Source organism: Esox lucius, chromosome 8, assembly GCF_011004845.1.
Source record: "Esox lucius isolate fEsoLuc1 chromosome 8, fEsoLuc1.pri, whole genome shotgun sequence".
Lineage (NCBI taxonomy): Eukaryota > Metazoa > Chordata > Actinopteri > Esociformes > Esocidae > Esox > Esox lucius.
Genome location: NC_047576.1, coordinates 7,243,977 through 7,260,280, shown reverse-complemented (window position 1 = coordinate 7,260,280; position 16,304 = coordinate 7,243,977). Strand labels below are relative to the sequence as shown.

The 16,304-nt window shown below is 43.0% G+C and overlaps 1 protein-coding gene across 1 annotated transcript; it reads right to left on the bottom strand.

Annotated features, from left to right (window-relative positions):
• Positions 1-11,535: 11,535 nt before the first annotated feature.
• On the bottom strand, positions 11,536-15,290 carry LOC105025356 (receptor-transporting protein 3-like). Its single transcript, XM_034293661.1, has 2 exons — positions 14,890-15,290; positions 11,536-12,222 (listed from the first exon to the last, which is right to left on the bottom strand). Exons 1-2 carry the CDS (start codon positions 15,036-15,038, stop codon positions 11,859-11,861), a joined length of 513 nt encoding a protein of 170 aa, XP_034149552.1. The 5' UTR covers positions 15,039-15,290; the 3' UTR covers positions 11,536-11,858.
• Between the last annotated feature and the right edge of the window lie 1,014 nt (positions 15,291-16,304).

Genomic DNA, 16,304 nt, shown 5'->3' with positions numbered 1-16,304 from the left:
TTATAACTTTATATTGGCTTTACCACAAAATATTTTTAGGAGATTCAGATCACAATTGGGATAAATACATTTGTATTTGTGTTTCAATAAGATTGTTTTCAACCCAGTTATGGGTAGAGGGAACCCTGCTTACTGTAGAATGAAGATATATTCTACACTCGAAAAGAGTAAGCAAGTGAATTAACACCATCATAAAGAAAGACAACTCTATACCCTTGTGAGCTCTGGACATGAGAAGAATCCAGGCACGCCTATTAGCCCTATTGTAGGTCTATTGTTGAACCCTATGGGAGTGAAGTCCATCCTCAACTCTCTGACATTGAGTCCTTCTCAGTTCCAACCCAAAGGACACCATATGAAAGGGTATATAAAGTGTCATTGTTGATGTTTTCTGATAGGGAAGGATATATGAACTGGAGGGCATTCTCACTACGCCAAACCCAGCCCAGTTCAGTTTATGACGACTTAATCGAGGTTCCATAAAAGTATGGAAAAAGCGTTTTCACACATGATAGTGTAAAAAGTAGCCACATTAGCCACTAATTCAGGATTAATTATATAGTTTTAGATGTTTATGTATTTTCATCATTAAGTAAATAAACAACTATAAATACTATGTGCCATAAGCATCATAAGTACACATGACATTCAATCTATCTAAAATGTTTTTTAAAAGACGTTCTCCTTCCTGGTTTTGGAATTGTTCGAGCTTGCAATCTAATGCATATACAAAATGGATGTCGTAACTTGGCCAAAAGATGACATAAACTTGGCCCCGCAGACAATAATTCTGACAACGGTAGAATTTTCCGACAGTTGGTTATTATTGAAACCCGGTATCTATGCTAACATCCTCCATTAAAAACCAGCCTACCTGCGCTGTCTATCTTGACATTGTAATGGAGTGTATGTTACCTTTATCTAAGCTCATTCTCTCGTTCGATAAAAAGCCTTTACATCTAATCCCTTGCTATCGAGCTGCCTTAATTCATGGACAATTCTAAAGTCTTGCATGATACCTGAGACCTGTTAAGGTCGGGATCCGGCAGCAACGTTCAAATCAGTCAAATGTATTTTCCAAAGCCCTTTTTACATCAGCAGTTGTCACAAAATGCTTTTACAGATACCCAGCCTGAAACTCCAAAGAGCAAGCAACAACAGGAAGGTTCAAGGTTCAAGCAGACCCTGTTCATTTTGTGAAACAGGTGCAATTGAACCATTCGTTTAGGAAGTTGTGGAAGAAATGTATTCAACCTGATTATAACTTCTTCTTTTCTTAATTGTCTCCGGTTGCCAGAATTCTTTAGGGTTTTTTGTGCATTCTTAACGGATGCAGATGTAAGGTATAAGACTGTTAACTGTACTCATTGTAGTAATATAATGAGCTCTACTGTTATTGAGTAGCATTTGCTCCAGGGTGTTAAGGAGTAATAACTATCAAGGATAGATTACGCAACATCAGCCACTTAAGCCAGTCTAGATAAAGTCTGTTTTCATGCTTGCTTGTTGTGTCTTTTACTAGAGAAACTCTTCTTTCATATGAGAAACTCTGTTAGGAGTTAAAAGTAACTAATTACATTTAGTAGTTACAGTTCCCATAAAGTACATTGCTTAGTTACTTGCTGTAGAAAGTAAGGTATTAAGTTACTTAGTTACTTTAAGATAAGTACTTTGATTCTAAATTCACATGTTGGTTACTTATGCAGGCAGACATTTAATGGGTTTGTGAATAATTACATAGTCAGGTATTGCATAGTCCCTATCAGTCACCAGTAAATAACATTATCAATCATTAATCATTATACAGGAGGAGTGACAAATCCTATTATCTCAAGTAATCATATACTATAATGAGAAACAATATTAGTGTTTAGTTCTTTCATCAAGAATCTCTTAAACCAATAAATTATTTTGTATTGCAAGTGCCTCCACATTTTCAGGCCTAGCTTATTCAACCGCCTGTACAGACATCAATACTAGATATATCCTATACAGTGAACAATGAAGAGCTACATTTGTTGCACTTGAGTAGCAATTTTTTTTTAAATTAAATTGTAAGGGATCATTTAAATTAAATAACTAACGTGTTACGTTACTGGTTACCATTACCGTTACTACTTTTACGCATTACTCTATAACGTGTTACCCCCTACACTGATTAAGAATATCCATCTCTGGAAAAAATGAAGAGACCACTGCAAAATTATCAGTTTTTCTGGTTTTACTATTCATAAGTATGTGTTTGAGTAAACAGTTTTGTTTATTCTATAAATTATTCACAACATTAGTCCCAAATTCCAAATAAATATATTGTCATTTAGAGTTTTTTTTGAAAACAACAACTGGTCAAAATAACCTTGTCATGGTGCGGTGAGCAGCAGCGCCACCGTGCCATATTTCCACAAGTTCCCATATTCTCACGAACACATCCCGGACTGTCACATGTTTCCCATCTTCCACACCAGGTCCCAATCTAGCTCGTTTGTATGTGTATATATGTTTCCCCTCTGCTCCCCACATTGTGGATCATTGTTGCTGTTGCTGTCATTGTTGCTGTTTGTTAGTTAATCGGTGAGTGTTGTTTAATGTACTGTTTGAATGTTTATTGCTAAGACGCATGTTGCGCACTTTTATTTCATTCAGTCATTAGTATTGTTTTCTGTTCGTGTTTGGTTTGTTTGTTGATTATTAAACCCACAAACGAGATTACTGCCTGCGCCTGGTTCCTAACCAACACTACACCACGACAAGTGTTACAGAATGATCCACCAAACCTGGAACCAGCAGGCAGTCCCTCCAGAGAGGGTATATACCTGGAGGGGCGATTGGGGGTCTGACTCCCTCTCCTCAGATGACGACGAAGCGGTCTATGAGAGAGTGGAGGAGGATCCCCTTGGGGAGCAGTGCTGGGGGTTGCCCCAAGACGGGTTCGGGGTGCCGCTGTGGGGCATGGACCAGTATGGAGTGGTCAAGCCCCTCACCAAAGAGCAAGGGGAGCTGGTGAAGGGTCTCCTGCAGGACATGCAGGAGGCAGGAAGGACAGGACGCAGGCGAGGCCGGAGGAAGAAGAGGGCGAGGTGCCCAACGCTTGGTCCGAGGTCCCCCCAGGAAAATTTTAGGGGGGGGCTGAGTGGGTGCCCGGGGGAAGTCCCGACGGCGCCCCCTCTATGCCCGGTGCCTCCTCGACCCCGTGCAGGCTGGCCAGGCTGTAGGCTGGCAATTAGGCGCACACCGCTTCCTGCTCCGCGGCCTTCCGCCGCCCCTGTCCCTGCGCCACGGCGCCGATTGCCCACTGCTGCTTTGGAGCAGCAGCCAGCGCCTCCTACCTGCCAGCAGCGGCAGTCAGCGCCCCCTGCTGCATTGGAGCAGCAGCCAGCGCCTCCTACCTGCCAGCAGCGGCAGTCAGCGCCCCCTGCTGCATTGGAGCAGCAGCCAGCGCCTCCTACCTGCCAGCAGCGGCAGTCAGCGCCCCCTGCTGCTTTGGAGCAGCAGCCAGTGCCTCCTACCTGCCAGCAGCGGCAGTCAGCGCCCCCTGCTGCATTGGAGCGGCAGTCAGCGCCCCCTGCTGCATTGGAGCGGCAGTCAGCGCCCCCTGCTGCATTGGAGCGGCAGTCAGCGCCCCCTGCTGCATTGGAGCAGCAGCCAGCGCCTCCTTCCTGCCAGTGGCAGCAGCCTGCACCGCCTGAGGCCGAGGAGGAGTGGCCTGCACCGCCTGAGGCCGAGGAGGAGTGGCCTGCACCGCCTGAGGCCGAGGAGGAGTGGCCTGCACCGCCTGAGGCCGAGGAGGAGTGGCCTGCACCGCCTGAGGCCGAGGAGGAGTGGCCTGCACCGCCTGAGGCCGAGGAGGAGTGGCCTGCACCGCCTGAGGCCGAGGAGGAGTGGCCTGCACCGCCTGAGGCCGAGGAGGAGTGGCCTGCACCGCCTGAGCTTGCCGGGGTTTGGCTGCCACCGCCCTCTCCTGTCCCGGCCGCCCCGGCGCCTCCTTCGGCTCTTCCGGCTACCGACCCTCCTTCGGCTCTTCCGGCTACCGACCCTCCTTCGGCTCTTCCGGCTACCGACCCTCCTTCGGCTCTTCCGGCTACCGACCCTCCTTCGGCTCTTCCGGCTACCGACCCTCCTTCGGCTCTTCCGGCTACCGACCCTCCTTCGGCTCTTCCGGCTACCGACCCTCCGTCGGCTCTCCCGGCTACCGACCCTCCGCTGGCCACCGACCCTCCGTCGGCTCTCCCGGCTACCGACCCTCCGCCGGCCACCGACCCTCCGTCGGCTCTCCCGGCCTCTGACCCTCCGCCGGCCACCGACCCTCCGTCGGCTCTCCCGGCCTCTGACCCTCCGCCGGCCACCGACCCTCCGTCGGCTCTCCCGGCTCCTGACCCTCCGCCGGCTCCTGATCTTCGGCCGGTTCTGCCTCCCCGGCCTGTCCCGACGGCTCCGCCACCCTGGTTAGTCTCGGCTGTTCCGCCCCCTCGGCGGGTTTGTGCCGATGGGGGTACTGTGCTGCCCCGCCCCCCCTCCCTTGGGCTGGGGTTCGTCTTGGCCCGTCCGGTGGCCGGGCCTTTGGGGGGGGGTACTGTCATGGTGCGGTGAGCAGCAGCGCCACCGTGCCATATTTCCACAAGTTCCCATATTCTCACGAACACATCCCGGACTGTCACATGTTTCCCATCTTCCACACCAGGTCCCAATCTAGCTCGTTTGTATGTGTATATATGTTTCCCCTCTGCTCCCCACATTGTGGATCATTGTTGCTGTCGCTGTCATTGTTGCTGTTTGTTAGTTAATCGGTGAGTGTTGTTTAATGTACTGTTTGAATGTTTATTGCTAAGACGCATGTTGCGCACTTTTATTTCATTCAGTCATTAGTATTGTTTTCCGTTCGTGTTTGGTTTGTTTGTTGATTATTAAACCCACAAACGAGATTACTGCCTGCGCCTGGTTCCTAACCAACACTACACCACGACAAGTGTTACAAACCTAAATAGATGCATTGTTTTCTGACCTCAAATAATGCAAAGAAAACAGAATACTTGTTTTAACTTAGGAAGCATTCAGAAATCAATATTTGGTGGATTAACCCTGATTTGTCAGAGCTTTCATGTGTCTTGGCATGCTCTCCACCAATCTGTCACATTGCTGTTTGTGCCACTCCTGGCACAAAAATTCAAGTAGCTCGGCTTTGTTTGATAGCTTGTGTCTATCCATCTTCCTCTTGATCAAATTCCAGAGGTTTTCAATGGGGTTCAGGTCTGGAGATTGGGCTGGCCATGACAGGGTCTCTGACAGGGTGGTCCTACATCTACCCTTTGATTGACCTGGCTGTGTGGCATGAAGCATTGTCCTGCTGGAAAAATACAATTCTCAGAGTTGATATGATATTCTACCAGTATATATCGATTTGTGAAGTTCTGTTCTGTCTTGGTTTGTGAACGTAGCCCGTTATGTTTAGTTTTTATTTTATTTTTCCACCCGCGCCTTGTTGCCTCCCTCGTTATGTCCCTATTTAAGTTCCTCCTGCCCCAATAATTCTGGTCGGTCATTGTTGTTAGCTGTTACTGTTGCCTGTTCCTGCCGTTTGTACCCTTTGGTTTTTTGTACTTTAGTGATTTTATTAAATGACCTTTTGCCTTTTTGAATCATCTGCGCCCGTGTCCTTCTAGCCCTGCTCAACCGTGACACTATTATATTCTACCAGTGTAGTATGGGAGAACGAAGGTAACCCCCTTTGAATGCAACTGAGTGGACTGGCACGAAGAATTAGTACAGAGAGAATCTATGACCTACGTGATCATTTAATATCTCATAATCTGACTCCATATTGTTTGGTAATATATGCAATCATAAGTGAACATGATATGCTGGAAGTTCTTAGATAAGGTAGCTAATCTTTTGTCAAAAGCCAAACATTTAAAAGTTCATATGTTTCACCACCTACATTGTCCTCAATGTTCATCAGTCAAGTCCAGAAAAAAAGGGAACTCAGGCAACACGGGAACTCAGGGATGATCAGTCTGGTCACTACGATTTACATAGGTGTATGTGGCTATATCATTTATCATAAGCGCCCATAAGGTGTAGGTTGTTTAACACGAACCTTTGTTTGCAAGTACAGAGATCAAACGTTTCCTGTAGTTCTTGACCAGGTTTGCACACACTGCAGCAGGGATTTTGGCCCACTCCTCCATTCCAACCTTCTCCAGATCCTTCAAGTTTCGGGGCTGTCGCTGGGCAACTCCAGGACCTTGAGATGCTTCTTACGGAGCCACTCCTTAGTTGCCCTGGCTGTGTGTTTGGGGTTGTTGTCATGCTGGAAGACCCAGCCACAACCCATCTTCAATTCTCTTACTGAGGGAAGGAGGTTGTTGGCCAAGATCTCACGATACATGGCCCCATCCATCCTCCCCTCAACGGTGCAGTCGTCCTGTCCCCTTTGCAGAAAAGCATCCCCAAAGAATGATGTTTCCACCTCCATGCTTCACGGTTAGGATGGTGTTCTTGGGGTTGCACTCATCCTTCTTCTTCCTCCAATCACGGCGAGTGGAGTTTAGACAAAAACATACATTTTTGTCTCATCAGACCACATGACCTTCCTCGTCTGGATCATCCAGATGGTCATTGGCAAACTTCAGACGGGCCTGGACATGTGCTGGCTTGAGCAGGGGGACCACCTTTGCGTGCACTGCAGGATTTTAATCTATGACGGCGTAGTGTGTTACTAATGGTTTTCTTTGAGACTGTGGTCCCAGCTCTCTTCAGCTTATTGACCAGGTCCTGCCGTGTAGTTCTGGGCTGATCCCTCACCTTCCTCATGATCATTGATGCCCCACGAGGTGAGATCTTGCATGGAGCCCCAGACAGAGGGAGATTGACCGTCAACTTGAACTTCTTCCATTTTCAAAGAATTGCGCCACCAGTTGTTGCCTTCTTACCAAGCTGCTTGCCTATTGTCCTGTAGCCTATCCCAGCCTTGTGCAGGTCTACAATTTTATCCCTGATGTCCTTACACAGCTCTCTGGTATTGGCCATTGTGGAGAGGTTCAATTCTGTTTGATTGAGTGTGTGGACAGGTTTCTTTTATACAGGTAATGAGTTCAAACAGGTGCAGTTAATACAGGTAATGAGTGAAGAACAGGAGGGCATCTTCAAGAAAAACTAACAGGTCTGTGAGAGCCGGAATTCTTACTGGTTGGTAGGTGATCAAATACTTATGCAAATTAATTCTTTAAGAAATTATACAATGTAATTTTCTGGATTTTTGTTTTAGATTGTTAAAATACCTATGATAAAAATTACAGATCTCTACATGCTTTGTATGTAGGAAAACCTGCTAAATCGGCAGTGTGTCAAATACTTGTTCTCCCCACTGTACATACCAACATGATTCCACGTCCTCCCAACTAGCCTAACGGTCTCCTAATTATACCATAAGTATTTCAGAGACTATAGCATGAAGGTGTGCTAGGAGCTTCTGTTAAAGATTGACTTCAAGAACGAAGTCAAGCTTCCTAAACTCTCCAATTGTATCTATAATAGGATCACCTCACCTTGGCCAAAACAATGAAAATGGCATTCACACATTTACATATATTCAATTAACGCCATCCAAAGCTAGACACTTGGCCTTGCAGGTAAACATTTATCTGTAACAAACGATACATAACATGTATAGCATTGAAACCTACTGGAGAGTTCATCCCTTTATGGGGCACACATTAAAAGACCAAACATCAGAGCAGTTACTCCGACGAAAGTCATATTCCTACTTTTTTTAATTGTCCATCCTCACACCTGATTTGTCTGAGCTGATGGGGCACGTCCGTTCCATGATGCAAATAGGCCCATTGGTGTGAGATTAGGGTGTCCCACTGAGTTGAGACGCCAGACAACACAGCACCTCCACAAACCTTCCAAAACACATCTTTCATTATTCTACACCAGTATAAATCTATAATATTCTACCAGTATAAATCCATCGTATTTTACCAGTATAAATCTATCATATTCTACCCGTATAAATCTGCCATATTCTACCAGCATTTAAGACGCTTTGTGCTGATGCCCTTACTGCAGGCTTTACAATGGGAACTTTCATGGGGTGGTCCTTTGTCATTGTCAAAATGGCGGTTGTTTCTCTTGCCCAGGTTCTCTCGATAGCACTTCTCACAGATTTTTTCCCCTCAGTTTCTCCAGTAGGACTTCAAGCTTCTCCTCCTCAACGCTGGCTTCCTCCATGGGTGCCTCATCACACTGCCTGCAGTTCTGACGGAAGGCTCCTACTTTCACCATTCCCTCTCCTGACAAAAGACGCATGAGGACCAACCCCTGTTACACTTGGAGCAGCTGAACCTGCAAGGGAGAAATGGAAGAAAAAGGGAGGATGGGATTCAGAGAATCCACTGGAGGAATGTTGTCAACAGACTCAATTTGTGTCATATGGTTTGGCTGAAATCATCACGGCATTAACAGCTTTCGCCTTAATTGACATTAGTTTAAAAATATCAGTCAATTGCTATTCTTTGGCATTTGCTGTCAGGGATCTTTTATCCAGTTTTACAGGCCACACGGCTGAGGATCAGACAGCAGACGTTGTAGGGACATGATGCCTTTTCTGTCTCTGTCATGAGAACCTTTAAAATGTTGCGCATCAACAATTATGAAATGATTGAGTTGTAATGAAAGTATATGGCTCCCCCTGATAACCAGCATATGACTCATTGTTTGTGTTGTTTATTTTTGCTTTAATTTGTTAAATTGTGTGTGGCAATGTTTCCTGAGTTGACTGTGTAGTCAGTGTTTTCGGAAAGTATTCAGACACCTTGTGACGGTGAGGTGACGGACAGCTCCGTCATCTCCCGCTTTTCCCGGTTTCCCATTGTTCACGAACTCACCCTGGACTCCTTCAGTGTCTTGTCTCCAGTCGTCACTCACACCAGGTCCCAATTAAGTAATCAGTATGTGTTTGAATGTTTCTCTTCTGCTCCCCTCATTTGTCGGTCATTGTTCCCTGTCTCTGTATGTTTTTGACGTCAGTGGTGAGGGTGGCAAGACGGAAGCCTTTTCTTACGAAGAAAAACATCCAAGCCTGGCTTAGAGTTGCAGAAGCAAACGTCAAGTCTCCCAAATCCACGTGGGAAAATGTGTTATGGTCTGATGAAACCAAGGTTGAACATTTTGGCCATAATTCCAAAAGTCATGTTTGGCGCAAAAACAACGGTGCACATCACCCAAAGAACACCATACGCACAGTGAATCATGCTTTGGGGCTGTTTTTCTTTAGCTGGAATCGGGGCCTTAGTCAGGTGGGAAGGAATTATGAACAGTTTCAAATACCAGGCAATTTTGGCAAAAAACCTTTGGGCGTCTGTTAGAAAGCTGAAGATGAAGCAAGCAAGTTTATTTATATAGCACAATTCATACATCGAAGCAATTAAATGGGCTTTACAAAGAACAATTTATGAAAGTACAATAAGATAAAAACAAATACTCAAATGAAAACATCAAAACAGATGAATACATCATAATAATTATACAATAAGGAAACAAAGTTATGAAAAATATTTAAATGGGATAAAAACTTAGGAAGCTATAAGGCTAAACAGTGTGGTTAATTTGAAGTGCTCAGTCATAGGCACGTGAGAAGAGAAGTGTTTTAACTTGGATATAAAGATGAAGAGGAAGTTCACGTTTCAGCACAACAACAACTCAAAGCACACATCCAAATCCACAAAAGCATGGCTTCACCAGAAGAATATTCATGTTTGGAATGGCCCAGCCAGAGCCCAGACCTGAATCCAATTGAACATCTGTGGGGTGATCTGAAGAGGGCTGTGCACAGGAGATGTCCTTGCAATCTGATAGATTTGGAGCACCTTTGCAAAGAAGAGTGGGCAAATATTGCCACGTCAAGATGTGCCATGCTAATAGACTCCTGCCCAAAAAGAGTGCTGTAATAAAACAAAAAGGTGCTTAAACTAAGCAAGCTTAAGTTTAAGCATTAGTTTAAGGGTGTGCACCCTTGTGCAACCAGGTGATTTGACCAGGCTATTTTTTTTTACCCCCCCCCCCCCCCCCCCCCCCCACCCCTTATCCTCCCCGAGTCAGAATATACCACTTTTGTTGTCATGGCACACTTTTTGTAGACGATATTGAATTTTTATATCATTATAAAAATTTCTATTTTGGAAAAACTAAAAAATATAAAGATTCTTGATTGATACATTGAAAAGTGTGGATTGTAGTTCGCCTTCACCTGATCAAGAACCCATACTTTTCGTTGTCCTAAATTAGTTGGTTTTGCCCGGCGAATATGAATGTCCGTTATAAAACTAACTTTACCTCGCTGATTTTCTTAACCTTTGACTGAAAAATACAGATCTATTCCTGGGTAGTCGTTGTTGGTGAAATACACAGAAGCTGCGATTTAGTGTTGTTTCTTTCTTTACCCCCACCCACTTGTGTGGTTAAGGATGTCGAGACTCTGAGTCTGGGAAAAAGAAAACTTAATAGTTTCTAAAGTTTCGATTTCATGTTTTCTTGGTATCTCAACCTGCGATTGGGTTCAGCCAACTCGTTACGTGCCATCGTTATGTTTTCTTACCTGCGACGTCGTGAATGGAACTTAAGTTAGATAATAGTGTATCTGATATGGTTTAGGTGGGTGTTTGAGTTCTCTGTATATATAGAATGAAATGTTATTTACCTTAAGTTACATACCCTGTAAGTTTCAGGTAAGGAAACGCAAGGGTGTTAATTCATTGTTCCTGACTGGTATTAACTTGCCTGTCTCACCCACAAAATCAATAGCTCTAAACAGAAAATATAATGAATCGAAACTAATACGTTTTTCTTTCCCCATACCGTTATGACTAATATATCATTTAATTATATATATATATATAATTAATATATATATATATATATATAATGTAGTCAGTCATAACAATATTATATATATAATTTAATTAGTATATATATAAACATACACACACACACACACATACATACACACACACACATATACATATATATATATATATATATATATATATATACACACAATATTAAGAGACCACTGCACATTTTTCTTTCCTTTCTAAAAAAGTTGAAAAGAAAGTTTTTGAATGAGGAACAGAAGGGTTAAAATTAAGAGACCACTACATATTATATATATGCTAATTCAATGTCGTAAGTCAGAAACAAAACTATATAAAGACATATATATACTGTTATTATATATAATATGAGTATAGGACTTTGTCCTGATATGTGATCATCATGAGATAAACTCCCATAGCAGCTGGTGGGTTCAAGAGAAACGAAACCTAAAAAAGGATTCACAACGCTGCCGCCAGGCGGAGGCAACTACCCACTACAGACTGAAGTGAAACGTCATTGTCCCAGTCCCAAGAAAAGTAAAGCGGGCGCACTCAAACGCAACACTGAATTGTGCTTTTTATGGGACAGCAGAATACATTTTCACTAGAACATCAGAAAATCCATAATCACAGTGTTTGTAGGGTGAAATCAGACCTCCAGAACTATTTTCTATTCAATAATTAGTATTTATTACAACATTTATACACACATAGCATAGCCGGTTTATTTCAAAATTACATTTCAGTCAGTGCATTCATTACATCAGTGGTTTCCCAATCGTTTTTAGTAGCTGTAATACCTACTGAATTTTGACCTTCAGAGCACCCCCTCCTGTGGAGACGCCAAGTAAGCCTACCCTAGGGGGTCACAGAACCCATACTTGAGAACCACAGCATAATATTATAGCCAGGGACATCAACAATGTATCCCAGGGTAATTATTTCCCACTCTCCTGACCATCCACCCCCACGACTGATTCTAGTTGCTTAGTCCTGTTGGTTTGATCCTGTGGTCACCTGTCTGCAGATGCCCTGTTGGCAAGCTTCGCAGTGAGCAGCCTCGTGTGGTCCATCAATCCTGCCATCCAGTTGGAACGGGATATTCTTCTCGTCTTGCTGCTGGTTGTAGCACTTCACAAGGATCTTCGCGACGAGCTTCTCCAGCAGCACCACAATGTTTTCCTGCTTAAAACGTGGCTCCTCCATGTTACACTCCACACACCTCTTGCATTTCTGTCGGTAGCGTCTCACTTTAACCTTCCCGCATTTCTCCTCAGTCCACCGGCGCATATGAAACACGACCATTACCCGTTTGGAGGGCCAAGTTCTCCTGCACTTTGAGCACATGAACCTTTAAGGAGAGACAAATCACATAATTCCTGAATACAAAAAGTACAGAGAACATAGAGGACATGTACAAGGCCTTTCACACTGCATTGTTCTAAGCACTGGGGTAAGGTGCAATGTGAACATGCATATTATGTCTTAAAATGTATACATTAAAGTTTAGAAGCATATTGTGTGCACAGAAACAAAACAAAAGGGTGTGTATTCTTCCTCGCCCTTCTGTGATCAGAATAATATACTTTTCATAATCAAGGCACACCTATTGTCGGAGCTATTGAAATTAAGTTCAGTCTAATTTTTTAACTTCCAATTTTGAAAATATAAAGGGTGTGCATTGTTCCTCATCCTACAATGATTTAGAATATACAGTTGTGCTCAAAAGTTTGCATACCCTTGGAGAATTGGTAATATATGTACCATTTGTAAAGAAAACATGAGTTAGCTGGCAAAACACATCTTTTATTTCTTATGGGATTCACATTCAACTGTAGGTCGTTACAGAATGGCACAATCATTAAACAAAACGTGGCAACATAGAAGAAACTTAACTGACCCCTGTTCAAAAGTCTGCATGCCCTTAGTTCTTAATACTGTGTATTGCCCCCTTTAGCATCAATGACAGTGTGGATTTTGTAATAGTTGTCTATGAGGCCCTGCATTCTTACAAGTGGTATAGCTGGCCATTCGTCTTGGCAAAATGCCTCCAGGTCATGCAAAGTCATGAACCACATGTTTGAGATCTCCCCATGTAATTAAGGTCAGGAGACTGTGATGGCCACTCCAGAACCTTCACCTTTTTCTGCTGTAACCACTGAAGGAACAACTTGGCCTTGTGCTTAGGGTCATTATTGTGCTGTAAAGTCCAAGAGCGACCCATGAGCAGCTTTTGTGCAGAAGAATGCAAATTGTCTGCCAGTATTTTCTGATAACATGCTGCATTCATCTTGTCATCAATTTTCACAAGATTCCCTGTGCCTTTAGAGCTCACATCCCCCCAAAACATCAGTGAGCCACCACCATGCTTCACAGTGGGGATGGTATTCTGTTCACTATAGGCCTTGTTGACCCTCTCCAAACATAGTGCTTATGGTTGTGACCATAAAGCTCTATTTTGGTCCCGTCACTCCAAATTCCAATGTGCCAGAAGCTGAGGCATGTTAAGGTGTTGTCGGGCACATTATAACCGGGCTTTTTTGTGGCATTGGCGCAGTAAAGGTTTCTGTCTGGCAACTCAACCATGCAGCAAATTTTTGTTCAAGTATCGTCAAATTGTACTCCTTGAAACAACCACACTGTCTTTGTCCAGAACAGCCTGTATTTCTCCTGAGGTTACCTGTGGGTTTTTCTTTGTATCCCGAACAATTCTTCTGGCCGTTTTGGCTGAAATCTTTCTTGGTCTATGTGACCCTGGCTTGGTATCAAGAGATACCCACATTGTGTGTATGTAACAAGGCCAAACATTTAAGGGAATGTAAACTTTTGATCAGGGCCATTTGGGTGATTTTTGTTATTATTATGATTTGAAATAGAGCCAAACAACTATGGGATAATAAAAAGCTTCATATTATCACTATGCTCAAATCACTTTTTATTATAATAAAAGTTTTTATGCATGATCAGTCACATTTTCAAAAACAGCACAAAAACTTTTGAGCACAACTGTATCTATTGTTGGAGCTATTGAAAGGAAGATGTTCGGTAACATTTTGGAAGCTCAGATTTTGAAATTGAAATTAAGAAGTTCAGTCAAATTTTTCAACTTCCAATTCTGAAAAAATAAAGGGTGTGCATTGTTCCTCACCCTCCCCTGATCAAAAATATACAATTTGTATAGTCATGTAATCAGGGCTGTCATCAGGAATCCTGGGGCCCCTTGAAAAGACGAATGGCTAGGCCCCCCCACTTAAAGATGACATTGACATGAATTCAATCAGAGGGCCCTACCACGCAATGGGCCCCGTGAATCATATCCACCTTTCCCCGCATTGGCTACGGCCCTGCATGTAATATCTATTGTTGGAGGTATTAAAATGACAATGTTCCATCAAATTTTGAAACTTCCGATTTTCGAAAAAGTAAAGGGTGTACATTGTTCATCACCCTCCCCTGGTCAAGAAGATATACTTTTCATTGTCAATGTGGACCTTTTGTAAGAGCTATTGGAACTTTAAGTATCAAGAAGATGGCTATTTCTAATGTGAACGCTCCCACAACCAGTCGGGACCCCGAGATCGCTTCTTTGTGGGTTTCGTCTCCGATACACAGCGTTATAGGTGTCCGTGGCTCGTTACCTTTATGCTCGGTTTCAATATGGGCAAATAAGGACTGTTCAGCATCGTATACAAAAAAAAATCACAATGAGACCAATACTGGATTACATGAATAACTGGTAAAAGAGCCAGAGATTTGAAGAACGTCATGTCAGTATGAGAGTTGAGTGCATACAGTCCAACAATATCTTCAAACGATTTATGGACGAATTGTAGATAAGTAGGCTATATTTTCATTTGAATGTCGTAATTTACTTCATCAGGCACATTCATAAAAACACTCCTAATTTCTGAAAATCATTTAGCTCTACATTATCTTCGTGAAACCAGCATACATCCAGTACCAAACATCCAATATGGAAACTTCTGACAGGTCTGCACATGGCAGGCTATTTAAGTACCTTGCAAACGCCCCACTGATGAATTGTTTCCAACCTCCTTCTGGTTGATCAGGAACAATCGTGTCATCAAATACAATGCTCCAGCTATCCTCTATTTCATTCTCCTCTATCGTATCCTCGAAATTTTTGGTCCATACCTCAAGGGCCATTGCTTCTGAGTGGGATGAATAGTGCTGTGAGACTGGGCTTTATAGATGCTATTTAACATCACAGCAGATACAACGCCCATTAATTACGACGAAGTCTAAATCGAAAGTTGGGAAGAAATGAAACTGAAAGCTTATGCTCCAATCAGTTTTCTATAAGTTTCTATTAATGCAGAGAATTCTAAACAAGATTCGGAATTTGATCGGCAATACTTAGGCCAAATCCACAAAAACAGCAACATACTCCTAATTTGCTCACGTTTGCGAACAGGCAACCCTCCTTGTTTTAGGGTTGTGCGAATCGTGAACGATACTTTCTTTTTGAACGAATCTTTTTCAGTAAACTGGGTGTACTGAATTACTGCTCTAGAAGATTCATTCAATCAGTGAATCACTTTTGCGAGTTTACGCTGATGTGAAGTCGGAATGCAAACTCACCACCATTGCTTAACACTTGTCAGATGTCACAATCCACTGAATAACTATAATTTCTAAAATAATTGTGGAAACCAATATATTATTCCTCATCTTAGAGGTCTTCATCGGAACTGAAATGTAACCTATATAGGCCTATCCGAGCCGACCTGTATCTGAACGTCCTATCCAAATCACCCACGGGATCCGACAGCCAACGTTTAAGTTTTCACATGCTTTTGTTAAAATTCGTCCGGTCAAAAACATTGTTTAACCTATGTTGCATTTTTTTAGAAAGTAATCAATACTTTAAAACGTTGACAAGTTGTCTGTTGTAAGGACGCACAACACACATTTCTCCAAAATGTGCTATCTTGTCTTGCACTAAAGGGCGTTGCCCTAGAGGCTAATTTATTTGTTAAATACAGTAGACTGCTTAAGCACATCGGTTACATGGCCTGTGCACAAATGTAAGTCTAATGTAGTGCATGTGGGATGTCTTATAGGCTTGGTAGTTCTAGTAGTTTAGAATAATTGCATGATGTGCACTCCAGAGCCGATCGTGCGATTGCGAATAATAGCCTATCTTTGAAATGTATTTACAACAGTTCAAGCCTCTTAACATAAAAGCCTCTGATCGCATATCTCCACTGAAATATTTATTAAATAGGCATTTTTTTTGGTAAATTATTAGAACCTCAAACAATTATGCTGTGAAGAGCGATGGACGCTCAAATAGCTTTAACCAACTGCAAAACATAGCCGTTTTGAATTATATGATGTTCATTATTTTCAGTATATTTTCTTATTATATAATTATAATTTCGGATAAAGTCTGTATTTTATAACACCTAT

What these genes read in the sequence shown, in the direction of transcription:
- LOC105025356 (XM_034293661.1), bottom strand. Translation starts at nt 15,038, where the DNA reads ATGGCCCTTGAGGTATGGACCAAAAATTTCGAGGATACGATAGAGGAG. An exon ending in ATCAGTGGGGCGTTTGCAAG is followed by an intron (nt 12,223 to 14,889) that starts GTACTTAAATAG and finishes CTCTCCTTAAAG; the next exon opens with GTTCATGTGCTCAAAGTGCA.